A 16,198-nucleotide genomic window follows, 5' to 3' on the forward strand; every position below is an offset into this window, starting at 1 on the left:
TGAAACTTGCTTTTCTTTTAAACCAGGTACAGCAGGTTCAAGTGTTTGCCGACGTCCAGTGCACGGTGAACCTAGTGGGCAGTGACTCCTACCTGAACCAGCCCGGGCAAGTCGGCCACCAGAAGCCCCAGAGCAGCACCAGCACTTCCCAGTCACAGCAGAAGAGCCTCTTACAGCAGCTCCTGACTGAGTGACCCCGACACACACACACACACACATATATACATATATATATATACATATATATACATACATATATACATATACATATACATATATATATATATACATATATATATATATATATATATATATATATATATATATATATATATATATATATATATATATATCTCACACACACACACACACACACACACTACACACACTCACACAATACACACACCTGTGTAGAGACGTCCCCAACAACGTCAGAGTTTCTATTCATTCTGGTTTCTGTACGGGGAACAGCTGCTGAGCTCGGGATGTGTGGTCCAGGCGGTCAGACAGCTGAAGCAGCGCTCATTCCTGGTCACCTGCTATTCAAAGTCTGCTTCCTCAACAGGGGTCAAAACAAGTGATGATCACGTTCCAGAAATTTGCCAAGTTCTATAAAAGGACCTGCTGCTTTCTCGCCAGCTGACATCCCTAACTGGGCCATCGGCACCGTGCTCCATAGAAACTGGGGCAGGGACATGCTGCAGTTATCCACGTGAGCCTCGTCTACGGGACAACGCTCGGGAGTGTTTAGGTCCTCTCGCACTGGACAGCTCAGTTTCAGCTGGATCTGTGACTGATCAGCTCTCCTCACACCAGGGGGAGTTTCCCAACGTTTCCTTCTCTCTCTCTCTCTCTCTCTCTCTCTCTCTCTCTCTCTCAAGACCGATTTCCTCAATGAGTTTTATTTTCTTTCAGCGCCTGTTTTGTCAGAACAAGCATCACCCGGTTTGGGAGAAACATCTCAGATCTGCTACAAGCTTTCCTGGGAGAACTCGTTTTAAAACGGCAGACATTTTTAAAAGAAACAAATGAATGAATCCGTGTCCCAGACGTCCCTCCACCCACCTCTCAGCAGCTGTGAATACGAGCCACTTTAGGGTCACATCAGCCTATCAGTGTTGTTTGCCATGTGTATTGTGCAGGTTGGTATTATTGTACAGCACAACAGCGGACAAAGGTCAGGATGAGCTCACACACATACTTTCTGATTTCTGTTTGGAAAGAAAACCTGGTGGAATCACTCTCCAGTCAACCGCCGCTCGGATGCCTCGACGTCATGGGTTTCAAACTGGCTCTCTTCTTTTATAGCTTACGAGAACGTGTTTATTTTTTATTTTATTTTTTCTTCTTATTTTAAAAGAATGATGTTTGAAATCAAGAAATTGTATGTACTAAGTAACAGCCGAATATTACCTGGGGAGGTGTCTCGCTCTCACATCATGAAGGAAAGGGAAAGGAGAGGTCTTGCAAAATTATATATATAAATATAAATATATATAATTTTTTTATCTGATCGATTTTGGTATGCTTTGTGTTTTCTGGCACCCAGTATATATATGTTCCAGTCCCCAAATTCTCTTGTATAGTACATGATAAGTAATGAAGCTTAAATTATCTGGACTGATTTGGAGAATTCAGTGGCGTTTACTTGCTTTGTGTTCAAACAGAAACCCCAAGTCGCTTATTTCTGGCTCTGTCAGGACGCGGCGGCGTCTCCTCTCTCGCACTGCGTCCTACGGCTCTTCGACTGCTCACGTGACTACTGTTGCCCAGTCAGACACTGTTCTTCATCAGCATCGTCCTCGCCTCCTCACTCGTCCCTCCGCTTCCTCCTCCTGTCCTCCTCTCTCTCCTCTTTATTTTTAATCAGTTTGTTTTCTTAGAATCACACTGAAGCATATAGGCAGTTTACTGGATTTGGATTTCAGCCCGAAATTAAACCGTTAGATCCTTTAAACCTGAGAGGCAAGGTTTAGGGGGGAGGGAGGGGGGAGAGAGGGAGTGAGTGTGTGAGGAGGGAGGGGGTGAGTGAGTGAAGGGGTAAGTGATAAAAATGGTTTATCAGATAATATAGAGATATATATTTATAAATACCCCAGTGCCCCCCCACCCCCCACCCAGGTCCTCCCTCTTCCCCCTCACACCCCTTCGCTCTGATTGGTCTCTGTCTCTCTCTCTCTCTGTCTGCCTGTCCCTCTGTCTGTCTGTTTCTCTCTCTCTCTGTCTCACTCTCTCTGTCTCTCTCTCTCTTTCTCTCTCTCCGCTCCTCTCTGGTGTGTTTGTTTCTCAGATCAGTGCCTCGTTTTATGTTTGATTTTTTTAAGCACTCGATCCCACACCAATATAAACTGCTGGTTTCTTCCCAGCTGCTTGCTGGTGAAGTGGCGAGTGCCCCCCCACGAGTCACTCGTCAGTCAGAGACGTGGAGACTCATTACAGGACGTCAGACCGGACGTCCCGAGGAGAGAAAAGTGATTGTGTGTAATACCTGAAGGATGCGATGAGACGGTGAGGAATGCGCTGGTCAGATGTTTGCTTCTGCTTCACACAGGCATTCCTGTAGAATGAGGTCTTTAGACATTACGTGCCAGTTAATCAGGTACTTTATCATTATTTTTTCTTATCCTTTGATCTGATTCCCTCTTCATTTTCCGAGATGCCAAAATCCTCCGTGTTAGAACGCAGTGCCTCTTAACCTCAGCTTTCTCTTTATTAACTCTAACACACGGCTCCTGGTCAGTTCCACTCCAAGGTACAATGGTTTATCGTGTAAATAACAGACAAATGTGAATAATGTATTTGTTCCGAGTCAGCGATATCGTAGTGCTCCAACTTCTTCTTTGTGGTAATAACTACTTTCTTCCATGGTTTTGTTTTTGTTTTGTTTTTTTGTTTTGTTTTTTTCCTCTTTTTTTTGGGGGGATGTGTTTTGATGACTGTCTGAAAGTATCTCTGTGTGGTTAATACTGTATATCAGATGTTTCAAATGGAAAAACGTCCTGATTTTTTTTTTTGTTTTGTTTTGTTTTTCCTATTTTCCTTTTCCTTTTTTTTTTAAACACATACCTGCGTCTTTTCCTTCGGGTTTCAGATCTTTTAGGTGAGAATGGATTTAAGCGACTGCTGAATGTGACTTTACTGAGAGAGAAGCAGCATGGTCTCGCTTTTGTACGGGTTAATTTAAAAAAAAAAAAAAAAAAAAAACAACAACCAAAAAAAAAAAAAAAGACAAAAACGACAAAAAAAAAAAGAGGCCGTATTATTTAATTTTTTATTTTTTATTTTTTTTTCGTCAAAGGTTTAAGCAGCTCTGAGGAAGTGGAACCTTGGTTTGAGCTGAACGGGGCTTCAGGCTTCATTTGCCACGAGGTTTTGTTTTTTTTTTTACTTTTCTTCTTTTCCCAAGGAATAATGACCAAAGCTTCGATTATCAAGAAAAAATATCTTATATGCAAAGTTCATGCAATTGGATAGAATTAATGTAGCGTGATTTGTCTTCACTCACGGACTTTAGTGTAGTCAATTTAGTAAAAAACACTACGAGACTGGAGCAGGCTGTGCGCCGAGCCCCGGACTTACTGTGGAGTTTAATTTTTTACAACCCTGTCATACACACACACACACAAATGTCTTTCGGGGGAAAAAAACACCGTATCCCTGTTTTTCAGGAAGTGAAATGTACCACAGCGAGCTATGCACCTTACCCCGAGACCCCACTCTCATTTCTGCTCCCGCTTTTAACGGTTCCTTTGTCTTCGGCTCTCAGAAAGACCCGATTTATGGTTTTAAAACGTGGTTTTGGTCTAAAAAGAAACAAAAAAAAATTCACACTGATGCAAGTATTCTTAAATCTTTGACTTTCTTTAGTGAAATTCTTTCTACCAGATCGGAGGTGCCTGTTGTATATATTTTAGCGGTGGAGGAGACGCTCTCCTCTCGCCTGTGGATTTTTCTTCTCGACAGATTTTCTTATATATATCTATATATATATATATATATATCTCTCTCGACAAACCTTTGTAAGAAGACGTGTTTGCTGTATTTTACATGATTTTTTTACTCAAAAAAAAAGAAAAAAAAACAACGTTCCAGGAATTTGCAAGGAATACAATCTAGTTTTGCACTTTATAATTCAATTTAAAGGAAAGAGGCCATCGTTAGGAAAAAAAACAAAAACACAAGAGTCAGAGATTACACGCGTCCCCTGAATGTAACGGAGCAGAGCGTCCGATCCGCTTTTCTGATGTCAAAACTTCTCAGGTTCTTCAGAAAGAACTTGGCAGTAGCCCTTCATCATCATCATCATCTTCTTCTTCATCATCATCATCATCATCAGCAAGCGAGCGAGCAGGGTATCCTCACTTTCCACTAAGCATTCTCCTCGTAAATTGCTGCGAAGTTTTTTCAAACTATGCCAATGTTCTTCAGGTGCTCCACTCCTCCCGCTCCCTCACACGCTTACGTTCCTCAGACATTCCTCCAGCATCTCTGCTTTAATCTCATCACACTGAGATGTGATCCAGACCCGCGCCTCGCCTCACCTCGCCTCGCCTCCTGATCGTTTGTGGTGGTGGTGTACACGCCATCGTCCTTCACGCGTCTCCGCTCCGCTGGATCACTCCGTCGGCGCTGCTGCTGTTTGAGCGAGATCTTTTTGCTGCCTTATTCATCCAGATGTTTGTTGCAGTGGCATTAAAAAAAAAAAAAAAAACTCTGCTGAGACGCTCTGATCTCTCAAAGTAAGGTTCCACTTTTCAACTGTAAAATTAATATAAATAAGTATATATAGAAATAAAAAATCTATAAATAACTCTATCCATTTTATTCATTTTGTCCAGTTTGTATAATACCAGTTTGTGAACTCCCCCCCCCCCCTCGAGAGGCTTGGCTGCAGCTGCGTGGGGATTTTATGAATGAAATCTGTCTGGGAGAAATTCTGCATGTTAGCATGATTTATTTCCTGTTTTTTGTTTGTTTGTTTGTTTGTTTGTTTGTTTGTTTGTTCCTTCTATCCAGGAGTGTCTTGGAGAAAAAAATTGTACCTTTCTTAGGACGTTGTAGACAATCAGTCACATGCTGGGTCCAGCAGCTGCGGGTCCGCTCGTCCTGCAGGCTGCAAAACTGTCGTCTTTTGGTTTTGTTTTTGTTTTTTTTCCTCATCATCTACTTCAGTCTTATTTCTCTTGTCCATTTCATGGAAAATATGTGGCTGCTCAAACCGAACTAGTTTACACACACACACACACACACACACACACACCTCTTGTGCATAAGGCCCCTTCTGTTGCTTGTCTAAGGTGATGATGCAGACCTTGAAGGAAGTGATGCTTTGACTAACAAATCTCTATAACATCCATGAATGTGAGAATGCAACACATTGCAATAAAAGCACCATGTAAAAGTGTCTGACTGCGACTCTGTCCTCCTTAACTCCCTCCCCCTCCTTCCATCTTCCCCCCTCTATCTCCCTCCCCCCTCCCTCCGTTTATTTCCCTCCCTCTTAATCTCATCACACTGAGATGTGAGCCTCGCCTCACCTCCTGGTCGTATGTGGTGGTGGTGTAAACGCCATCGTCCTTCACACGTCTCTGCTCTGCTGGATCACTCCATCGGCGCTGCTGCTGTTTGAGCAAGATCTTTTTGCTGCCGTATTCATCCAGATGTTTGTTGGAGTGGCGTAAAAAAAAAACTGCTGAGACGCTCTGATCTCTCAAAGTAAGGTTCCACTTTTCAACTGTAAAATTAATATAAAAATCCCTCCCCCTCCTTTTCCCCCCTCCTGACCTCCCTCCTTTTTTCCCCCTCCCTCTCTCTTTTTCCCCCTCCCGACCTCCCTCCCTCCTTTTCCCCCCTCCTTTTTCCCCTCCCCCCCTCCCTCCTTTTTCCCCTCCCTCACTCCCTCCCTTATTCCCCTCCCTCCCTCACTCCCTCTTTTATTCCCCTCCCTCCCTCCCTCCTTTATTCCCCTCCCTCCCTCCCTCCTTTATTCCCCTCCCTCCCTCCTTCCTTTATTCCCCTCCCTCCCTCATTCCCCCCCCTCTCTCTTTTTTCCCCCTCCCTCTCTTTTTTCCCCCTCCCTCTCTCTTTTTTCCCCCTCCCTCTCTCTTTTTCCCCCTCCTTTTCCCCCCTCCTTCCTTTTCCCCCTCCCTCCCTCCCTCCTTTTTCCCCTTCCTCCCTTCCTCACTCCCTCCTTTATTCCCCTCCCTCCCTCCCTTGTTCCCCTCCCTCCCTCCCTCCCTCCCTCCCTCTTTTATTCCCCTCCCTCCCTCCCTCCCTTATTCCCCTCCCTCCCTCCCTCTTTTATTCCCCTCCCTCCCTCCTTTATTCCCCTCCCTCCCTCCCTCCCTCCTTTATTCCCCTCCCTCCCTCCCTCCTTTATTCCCCTCCCTCCCTCCCTCCCTCCTTTATTCCCCTCCCTCCCTCCCTCCCTCCCTCCTTTATTCCCCTCCCTCCTTCCCTCCCTCCCTCCTTTATTCCCCTCCCTCCCTCCCTCCCTCCTTTATTCCCCTCCCTCCCTCCCTCCCTCCTTTATTCCCCTCCCTCCCTCCTTTATTCCCCTCCCTCCCTCCTTTATTCCCCTCCCTCCCTCCCTCCCTCCTTTATTCCCCTCCCTCCCTCCCTCCTTTATTCCCCTCCCTCCCTCCCTCCTTTATTCCCCTCCCTCCCTCCTTCCTTTATTCCCCTCCCTCCCTCATTCCCCTCCCTCCCTCCCTCCCTCTCCCTCCCTCCCTCCCTCCCTCTCTCTCCCTCCTTCCCGCCCCCTCCCTCCCTCCTTTATTCCCTTCCCTCCCTCCCTCCTTTATTCCCTTCCCTCCCTCCCTTATTCCCTTCCCTCCCTCCCTCCCACCCAAACCCCTCCCTCTCCCTCCCTCCCTCCCTCCCACCCAAACCCCTCCCTCCCTCCCACCCAAACCCCTCCCTCCCTCCCTCCCACCCAAACCCCTCCCTCTCCCTCCCTCCCTCCTTTATTCCCTTCCCTCCCTCCCTCCTTTATTCCCTTCCCTCCCTCCCTCCTTTATTCCCTTCCCTCCCTCCCTCCCTCCCTCCCACCCAAACCCCTCCCTCCAAATAAATAACTCGGTGTATCTCAGAAGACTTTCAGTTAAAGAAGTTGTGAACGTTTCACTCTGATGTCATGTAAAATTCACTCAGATCAGCAAGCAGTGAGGATAAAGCTGTTTATTGATGTTGAGTGTGAGAGGCGGAGTCTGAGACACTGTGGGTTTCAGTTCATTTGAAGAGCTTGAGCTTCCTGAGGAAAGGCTGCACCGTGTCTTTGGGGTAGGGCTTTAGCGCCAGGCAGGTGGGCAGGTTCTCCGGCTGCTCCGTCCACAGCTTGTGTGCGATGTTGTTCTCGCTCAGCGTCCTGGATAAACGTGTCAGACTCGCTTCATCTGCTGCCTAAAGAACCAGATGAAGCTCGTGAATGAAACGTTATGGCAGGTTGATTATCGGAACTGAACTGATGGGGATTAGTCTGATCTCACTATATGAGCGACTGAATATACAACAATACAGGAAAAACTGTGACATGGTGCACGAGTGACGCTCATGTTTCCATCTCAGTAGGAAGATAATACAAGGCAGCAGCCAGCATTTACACTATAATGTATAGTCACTGTCCAATTTATTAGGAACACCTGTACACTCATGCAATTCTCTAATCAGCCAATCACAGTGTGTGAACTCGTACATGGTTCAGGTTCACATCAAACATCAGAATGAAGAAAAAAACCAATCTGTGAGACTTTAACCGCTGCATGGATGGATGTTAGAGTTTCTCAGAAGCTGCTGATCTCCAGAGTTTCCACTGAATGGTCTGTGAGAGGAGGATCTGCAGACTGAAGCAGCTTGTAAATGAGAAGATCAGATGAACTCATCAGTCTGGTCTTAAGACTGACGGTGATTTTTTTTCCCCACTCTAATCTTCACCTGTCCAGTGTGTGTGAGTCTGTGTTTATGATGGGTTCTGATGGGTTGTTATGATGGGATTTCTATTCCTGTCTCAGGAGAGGAACCTGATGTGGTTTTCTGCTGTTGGAGCTCATCACCTCAAGGTTTGGCGTGTTGTGTGATCTGATGATGTTCTGCTCATCACGGTTGTACAGAATGATTATATGAGTGACTTCCTGTCACCTCAGACCAGTCTGATCTTTCTCCTCTGATCTTTTCATCTACAAGCTGCTTTAGTCACAGACCATTCAGTGGAAACTCTGGAGATCAGCAGCTTCTGAGAAACTCAAACTAACATTCATGCAGCGGTTAAAGTCTCACAGATCGGACATTTTCTTCATTCAGATGTTTCACCTGATGTCCTGAACCTGTAGTTCACACACTGTGATTGGCTGATTAGAGAACGTCAAGAGTGTACAGGTGTTCCTGATAAATGATGAACCTGAGCTAGTGTTAGTGACGTGATTCTCCACTGAGGCTCTGTTAGAACAGTGTACAGAAGAACTGTGATCTTCAGGTGTGCGAGTGAGATCTGACTGTCATGTCCAAAACTCTTTTTAGCCACGCCCCTTTATATTTATCATCCTATAAAAGCAATAACTATAAGAAAAGTATCAGTGGAGATATCCGGGGACGCTGGGGAGAATGTATAACACTATTGCTGAAAAATTCATGTGAAAAAATTGTGTGGAGATATAAAGTAAATAATTTAATCACCAACATGAAAAGGGGCGGGGCTAAAACATCCAAATATGGAGTGAAGTACAGGAAAACTGCTTTATCATGTAGCTTCAGCTTTAAAGCGGTGTGGTGAAGCGTGGTCAGATCTACAGTCCTGGAGCCCTGTGTGTGTGTGTGTGTGTGTGTGTCTCACCTGCAGCACCACTTTGTGCATGTTGTCCAAGTCGGACAGGTATTCCTGCGTGTCCGGGTCGCTGTAGTTCACGTGAATGGCGGCGGTAGCGGCGTGACACGCCTGCGTTATAACCGCTCCTAACGGCCATGACAAGGCGTGTATTAAATCCGAGCGAACTACAACATACTGCACCAGGAGCTTAGGGACACAGCCGCCGCCACCGGGAGCCGCCATGTTGGTAGAGTCACGGAAGTGACGCGCTGCCTGTGTTACACTTCTGCTTCCTGAATTATATGTGAGATTTTTCTATTAATGCCTGAAGAATCTGTCTGTGATGTGGAGTGACTGCAATAAATAAAATAAACAAATCAACAACAACCCAATTCATTACTATAGTTGTTTTCTGCTTTTTCGGTTGAGTGTTTGTGTGTTTAATAAGTAAACACACAATCTGGCGACCCGTCACACTGGGGCACAGAAAAGCCTGTAGCTCACTCAGATTCTGCCATCTAGCGGCCAGAAACATCCACTGCAGATTATTATTATTATTATTATTATTATTATTATAGCACATATAAGACTTATTTTTTCCTCTTTGATTGCAATCATATGTAAATTTCATCAAAATATATATAATAATCATTATAATTAAAATTAAAATAATAACAGTAGTAATAATAATAATAAAAAAGCAAGGCTGTAAAACAGAGTGATTTAAATATGTAATTATTTTTACCATCAAAAAATACATTTGGGTTGAAATGCTGCAAAATATCTGAATTATCTGATGACAAGAATAAAAAAAATGTTTATTGCACGTTCCTGAATATGGTGTGTGTGTGTGTGTTATTGTACAACATATATTATATACATAATCAGAGGTCATATCACTAATAAAACACATCTTCAACACATCTTTAAATGAGTGTTCATAAAGCATCAGAAATCTTGTGTTTCATTTTCTGTTCATAATTCTAAGGGATTAAATTAAATTAAATTTGGCATATTAAATAAAGAAATTAACAACATACTCAAGAGATATGTGTTTTGGGTTTTCATAATAACAAAAAACTGCATTAAGGATGGAATTGTAAACCATCAGGCTTCTCATTAGGGATAAATATTAACTTAACTTTAAACTTTATCATATTTCTCTGTTTTTATACTTCAATGAAGCTGAGACTGAGACAATGTCCAGTGTTAAAAGCGCTATACAAATAATTTGAATTGAAATTTATGGGTCTAAAAATATAAGAACTTAAATAACGCTAAAATTGATTAGTAATGCTACAATCAAAAAAATAAATGCAGCTGTTTGTTCCTTAAAGCCACAAAATGAACAAGTCTCATCAGTGTCAGAGTTTATAAATGGACGAGTTAACAGGATTTCATAAAATATTTTAATTACATGATACATAAATAGTTAGATGAGTTCGATTGTTATCGAGGTGTTAGATTCTTTTGAAGGAACCATCTACAGAGAAAAGGGGACATACACTGGTCAGCCATAACACTGTGACCACTGACAGGTGAAGTGAATAACACTGATGATGAATAGACCACTGGATCAGAGCATCTCCAAAACTGCAGCTCTTGTGGGGTGTTCCTGGTCTGCAGTGGTCAGTATCTATCAAAAGTGGTCCAAGGAAGGAACAGTGGTGAACCAGCGACAGGGTCATGGACGGTCAAGGCTCATTGATGCACATGGGGAGTGAAGGCTGGCCCGTGTGATCCAGTCCAACAGACAAGGTACTGTTGATCAAATTGCTGAAGAAGTTAATGCTGGTTCTGATAAAAAAAAAAGGGGGGGTCAGAATACACAGTGCAGGACGGGTCAGGGCTGATTTGGCAGCAAAAGGGGGACCAACACAATATTAGGCAGGTGGTCATAATGTTATGCCTAGTCAGTGTATTTTTGACAGTTATATCAGCACTGCTCCAGAGGATAACTTTATGTGGAGAAAGACACCGAGTTTGTCAAAGATATTTTTTGGAAAGAAAAAAACATAATGACGGAAGTGTCCGAAAAATCTAAAAAAATAAAAAAATAAAAAAAATCAAGGCGTGTGTGTGTGTGTGTGTGACGTCACCACCCGCTCCAGAATCTATAGAGCTCCATTTAAGGTGATTTTCACTTGAACTCGCTGAGACTCGGAGCTCCAGAGGAAGAGGAAGACTTCAGTGATCTTCATCTCGGTGAGTCTGAGAGATTCACACTGAACTCCTCTCTCCTGAGGTAACGTCAGTAACAGTGTGTGTAACAGTGATCAGTGAAAGAATGTTATTAACACAGTGTGTGTGTGTGTGTGTGTGACTACAGCCTGGTTAAAGCTGTAGATAAACAGTGTATATAGTGTGAATGTCGGTTATCTAGTTGGAGGAAAGATGATGATGTTCCTTTCTAAATGTTTTAGTGGTTTTTTGTATTTTTGTGGGGTTTTTTTTGTTTTGAGAAACTTCCGGGTTCGAGCTGAAGCGGCTCAGCGCACCGGATTAACGACTCGTTCAACTTTAACAACCGAATTATACACATCCGAAAGGGGGGGGGCAGAGACAGAGGCACAGAGAAAGAGATTTGTTTGTATGTTTGTTTATTTGTGTGTTTATTAGTTTTTTTTGTGTTTATTTATTTGTTTTTGTGTTTATTTGTTTGCATGTTTGTTTGTGTTTATTTGTGTGTTTATTTATTTGTGTTTTTGTGTTTATTTGTTTGTATGTTTATTTGGTTGTGTGTTTATTTATTTCTTTAATTGTTTGTGTGTTTATTGCAGATTGTGTGTTTATTTATGTGTTTATTTGTTTGTGTTTTTGTGTTTATTTGTTTGTATGTTTATTTGGTTGTGTGTTTATTTGGTTGTGTGTTTATTTATGTCTTTAATTGTTTGTGTGTTTATTGCAGATTGTGTGTTTATTTATGTGTTTATTTGTTTGTGTTTTTATTGCAGATTGTGTGTTTATTTATGTGTTTGTTTGTGTTTTTATTGCGCATTGTGTGTTTATTTTTTTGTGTTTATTGCGGGTTGTGTGTTTATTTATTTGTGTGTTTATTCGTGTGTTTATTGCGGGTTGTGTGTTTATTTGTTTGTTTATTTGTTTGTGTGTTTGTTTGTGTTTTCTGTGATGGACTGCAGGTTTTTCCTCTTTTTTGCAGATTAAACCTTAAATCTTGACTTTAGTGAGCGGTCAGTTTGGTCCACTCAGTAAAACTGGATTTTATTTTTTCAAATCTACTGAGATATATTTTTCTCTTTTTTTTCTCAGTGTAAAAATGAACGTGGATCATGAGGTCACACTGCTCGTGAATGAGATTCACAGATTGGGCAGTAAAAGTAAGTATATCCTTAATAATCCCACACCACAGGGTCAGACGTTTGTGCACCCCTGACCATCATACTCACATGTCCATGTTGAACATCTCATTCCCTTTTGCTGTCCATCACTCATCTGAGAAGGTTCTCCACTAGATGTTGTGGGATTCATTCAGCTAGAAGATCATTCGTGAGATCAGACTCTGATGTTGAGGAGACTCCAGGTCCAATTCATCCCAGTGGGGTTGAGGTCAGAGTCAGGGCTCTGTGCAGGACACTGCAGTTCTTCACTCCAACTTTTATGTCTTCATGGAGCTGCTTTGTGCACAGGGACATGATCCTGCTGGAGCAGGGTTTGTAGCTCCACTGAAGGGAAAGTGTAACTCTACAGTGCACAGAGACTTTCTAGGTAACGGTGTGGTTTATACTCTGTGGAGGAGAAGCAGCAGGTGTGTGTGTGATGGTCAGGGGGGCAAATACTTTCATCCACAAAGTGTATCAGTTATCAAATCTCTGATTAATTAATGAACTCTTTCATCTTTCATCTTTCAGAGAGAGAGAGAGAGAGAGAGAAAGAGTTAAAATCAACAACTGACTGAGTTAAAATCATCATGCTGATTTCATCTCTCTCTCTCTCTCTCTCTCTCTCTCTCTCTCTCTCACTCCCCCCCTCCATTCCTCCCTATTGCTCCCCCCCCCCTGTGTTTCTCTCTCTCTCTCCTTCACAGATGCAGACGGTAAAATCAGTGTGAAATTTGGTGTCCTGTTCAGTGATGACCAGTGCGCTAACCTGTTCGAGGCCCTGGTCGGGACACTGAAAGCCGCCAAGCGGAAGAAGGTCATCACGTTCCAGGGCGAGCTCTTACTGCAAGGAGTTCACGACAATGTTGATGTGATACTGCTGCAGGAGTGACCTGAGCTTCAGTCAGATAAAAAATCTCCCTCTCTGAGAGCCTGGTCTTATAGTCCTACAGCGAGCTGGAAACACTGACCCGTGTGTCTTTATATACTTTTATAAACCTGCTTTCTTTTCTCACATCCTCCAGAAGTGATTCTGTTGAGTTTGATTGAAAATTCGTGAATATTTTTGCAGAAATAATTCTAATCTGCATTATTTTGAAAAATTTGCGTGTCCATTCCTGCGATCACAAAAACTCCTGGAGGATCTGCTTTGCTGAGGTGAATGAGAATGTTTTAACTGAAAGGTGTTGTTTTTAAATGACCAAAGCTAGCACCGTATGTCCAACTGGTCTTCTCTCAGAATAAGATAAATCTCCTGGAAAACTTGACCTCAGCATTAATTCTTCCCTGAGGCTGTTGTGTAACGATTTGTGTTAAAGGAACTAGCCGAGCGCTTCCCTGGGCAGAGTTCTTACTGTGAATCAGGGTCAGTTGTGCCAAATGGTCAGTAGATTATTTATGACTTTATTATGTGATCAAGACGTTTATGTCAAAGGTCAAATGCGAGAGGTGTTTTCCACATAGAAAATTGAAACTTGACATTTTGGGAAATAGTTTATAACATGATTATAGCACATGTTTTTGTACGCATTACTGTACTGATGAAATCACGAGTATCTCAGGCTTAAACTATTCTCTTCTGGTTTAATTCAGAATAAACTCTTCCACTTGGTCATGCAGTGTGTGTTTTATTTTAAGAAAAACAAATATTTAATCTCATACTAGAGTTCTTGCTATAAATGGATGAAGAATTAATCCAGACTGAAGCTGCACACGACTGCAGACATCTGATGAAGGGCTTCCTGAAGGGTAAAGATTATCTTCAGGTGTTTTTCACACAGTAGTGAAGCTTCACATTGGACATGTTCCTCTGCTCCTCTAATCTCTGTAGATCTCTGTAGAGGTTAGAGACATCAGTAGAGACGTGATCATTAACTCTGTTTGTGTTTCGGGGAATAAATGGCACATTTCATAGCTACTCATTCCTCAGAAGTTGATTAGATCAGGGTTAGATCAGACTGTAGTCAGATAAGAAATAAAAATCTGACAAGAAGACTTGATTAATGTCCGTGTGAAGGAGTGAAGCAGTCTGTTGTATGGAGCCACTTTAAAAATCTGTTTATTTCTCTGGAAATGGACGAACTGAAGAACATTACTGAAGAATTAGTTTCGATTAGATTAGATTCAGATTATTGTCATTGCACATGAGTACAAAGCAAAAAAATGTTAGTTAACAGTTAAACAGTTAATGTTAGTTAAAAAGGCAGTTAACCAGAAGTGCAAAGCTGTAGTGAAGTACACTATATTGCCAAAAGTTTTGGGACACCCCTCCATATCATTTGAGTTCAGGTGTTATTTTTCAGCAGTTGGGTTCGGCCCCTTAGTTCCAGTGAAAGGAACTCTTAAGGCTTCAGCTTCATACCAAGACATTTTGGAAAATTTCATGCTCTTTGTGGGAACAGTTTGGGGATGACCCCTTCCTGTTCCAACATGACTGCACACCAGTACACAAAGCAAGGTCCATAAAGACATGGATGAGTGAGTTTGGTGTGGAGGAACTTGACTGACCTGCACAGAGTCCTGACCTCAACCCCATAGAACACCTTTGGGATGAATTAGAGTGGAGACTGTGAGCCAGGCCTTCTCTTCCAACATCAGTGCCTGACCTCTAGAGGAATGGTCAACAATTCCCATAAACACACTCCTAAACCTTGTGGAAAGCCTTCCCAGGAGAGTTGAAGCTGTTATAGCTGCAAATTTAAAGTTGCAATTTTAAATGATCTGTAAAATGACATTTTAAAAAATCCAATTTCTTGTGAGGAAAAAGTAAGGACACCCCCACATTTATTTGTACTTAAAATAGATAAAATGACATTTGACCCTACAGGTGTATCACATCAGGTGCAAATGATTACAACATTGTTACAGAGCATTGTAAAGGAGGCTTGCCTTATTTAAACATCAGACATTTAGCTTGGTTTGCTTTTAATTGTTGAAATATCACAATGGTGAGATCCAAAGAGCTCTCTGAGGCCTTCAGAAAGCAGATTGTTGATGCTTAGGAGTCTGGTAAGGGATATAAAAAGATCTCAAAAGAATTTGTAATCAGCCATTCCACTGTCCAGAATCATTTAACAACAGCAAACATAGCCAGGTCGGGCCATCCAAGGAAATTCACCCCAAGAGCAGACCGCAAGATGCTTCAAAAACCCTAAAATATCATCACGGGACCTACAGCAAGCTTTTGCTACAGTTTATGCCAAAGTGCATGAATCTACAATCAGAGAGAGACTACACAACTTTAATTATTATGGGAGGTGTGCAAGAAGGAAAACTTTGCTGTCAAAAAAAAAACATGAGGGCAAGACTGAAGTTTCCCAAAGAACACATAGAATTATTATATGAATTATAACAGGGCATGTTTGATGTAATCCAGCATTTCAGCAAATGAACCTCTTACTAACTATGAAATATGGAGGTGAAAGTGTTATGGTTTGGGGATGCTTTGCTGCAGCAGGACCTGAAAGGCTCACCATCATAGAATCCATTATGAATTCTACATTGTATCAGAAAGTGCTTGAGGAACATGTAAGACCATCTGTCAAAAAATTGAAACTAAAGTGGAACTGAACCTTGCAACATGACAATGACCCAAAACATCCCACTATATTCACCAAGAACTGACTGAAAAGTAAAAAATTGAGAATTTTGGAATGGCCAAGTCAAAGCCCAGATCTAAATCCTATCCCGATCTTGTGGGGTGATTTGAAATGGACTGTGCGTGCAAGAAACCCCCCAAACATCACACAGCTGAAAGAATTCTGCATTGAGGAGTGGGGGAAACTTTCCTCCAGTCCATGTCAGAAACTGGTAGAAGGCTACAAGAAATGTCTCATAGAGGTTATTTCAGCCAATAGGGGAAACACTAGCTATTAGGGCATAGGTGTGTGCTAACTTTTTCTTTAGGTGAAACACTCCTTTTAGTTGATTTCTTTTGTTTAATAAGTGAAAACGAAGCGATATTTTGTTGTTTACATCACTTTCATCCACATGTACAAATTAAAACAAGATCATATATATATATATATATATATATATATATATATATATATATATATAT

The 16,198-nt window shown here is 42.1% G+C and overlaps 3 protein-coding genes across 6 annotated transcripts in view; 2 read left to right on the plus strand and 1 right to left on the minus strand.

Annotated features, from left to right (window-relative positions):
• ncoa1 (nuclear receptor coactivator 1) overlaps positions 1–5,404 on the plus strand; it is a 37,365-nt gene extending 31,961 nt beyond the window's left edge. For all 3 annotated transcript variants that reach the window (XM_058392011.1, XM_058392013.1, XM_058392012.1), the window contains exon 21: positions 27–5,404. In XM_058392011.1, coding sequence (XP_058247994.1) covers positions 27–194 — 168 coding nt within the window. In that variant the 3' untranslated portion in view covers positions 195–5,404. The remainder of the gene's footprint in view (positions 1–26) is intronic.
• Positions 5,405–7,164: 1,760 nt separating this feature from the next.
• ptrhd1 (peptidyl-tRNA hydrolase domain containing 1) lies at positions 7,165–9,214 on the minus strand. Its single transcript, XM_058391334.1, has 2 exons — positions 8,828–9,214; positions 7,165–7,401 (listed from the first exon to the last, which is right to left on the minus strand). The coding sequence occupies exons 1-2, from the start codon at positions 9,041–9,043 to the stop codon at positions 7,231–7,233; spliced, it is 387 nt and encodes a 128-aa protein (XP_058247317.1). The 5' UTR covers positions 9,044–9,214; the 3' UTR covers positions 7,165–7,230.
• Positions 9,215–10,872: 1,658 nt separating this feature from the next.
• abracl (ABRA C-terminal like) lies at positions 10,873–13,757 on the plus strand. 2 transcript variants are annotated; one of them, XM_058390880.1, is made up of 3 exons: positions 10,873–11,005; positions 12,071–12,138; positions 12,846–13,757. In XM_058390880.1, exons 2-3 carry the CDS (start codon positions 12,078–12,080, stop codon positions 13,028–13,030), a joined length of 246 nt encoding a protein of 81 aa, XP_058246863.1. In that variant the 5' UTR covers positions 10,873–11,005; positions 12,071–12,077; the 3' UTR covers positions 13,031–13,757. The 2 variants fall into 2 exon arrangements, with proteins under 2 accessions (XP_058246863.1, XP_058246864.1); XM_058390881.1 differs by having other exon boundaries at positions 10,934–11,045.
• Positions 13,758–16,198: the final 2,441 nt, after the last annotated feature.

The sequence above is a fragment of the Hemibagrus wyckioides genome, linkage group LG06, assembly GCF_019097595.1.
Source record: "Hemibagrus wyckioides isolate EC202008001 linkage group LG06, SWU_Hwy_1.0, whole genome shotgun sequence".
Classification (NCBI taxonomy): Eukaryota; Metazoa; Chordata; class Actinopteri; order Siluriformes; family Bagridae; genus Hemibagrus; species Hemibagrus wyckioides.

Excerpts from the sequence above, each read along its gene's own strand:
- ptrhd1 (XM_058391334.1), bottom strand. The coding sequence starts at position 9,043 with ATGGCGGCTCCCGGTGGCGGCGGCTGTGTCCCTAAGCTCCTGGTGCAG. Across the intron at positions 7,402-8,827 it reads TGCACAAAGTGGTGCTGCAG|GCAGCAGATGAAGCGAGTCT; the intron begins GTGAGACACACA and ends CTGGTTCTTTAG.
- abracl (XM_058390880.1), top strand. The coding sequence starts at position 12,078 with ATGAACGTGGATCATGAGGTCACACTGCTCGTGAATGAGATTCACAGA. Across the intron at positions 12,139-12,845 it reads TCACAGATTGGGCAGTAAAA|ATGCAGACGGTAAAATCAGT; the intron begins GTAAGTATATCC and ends TCTCCTTCACAG.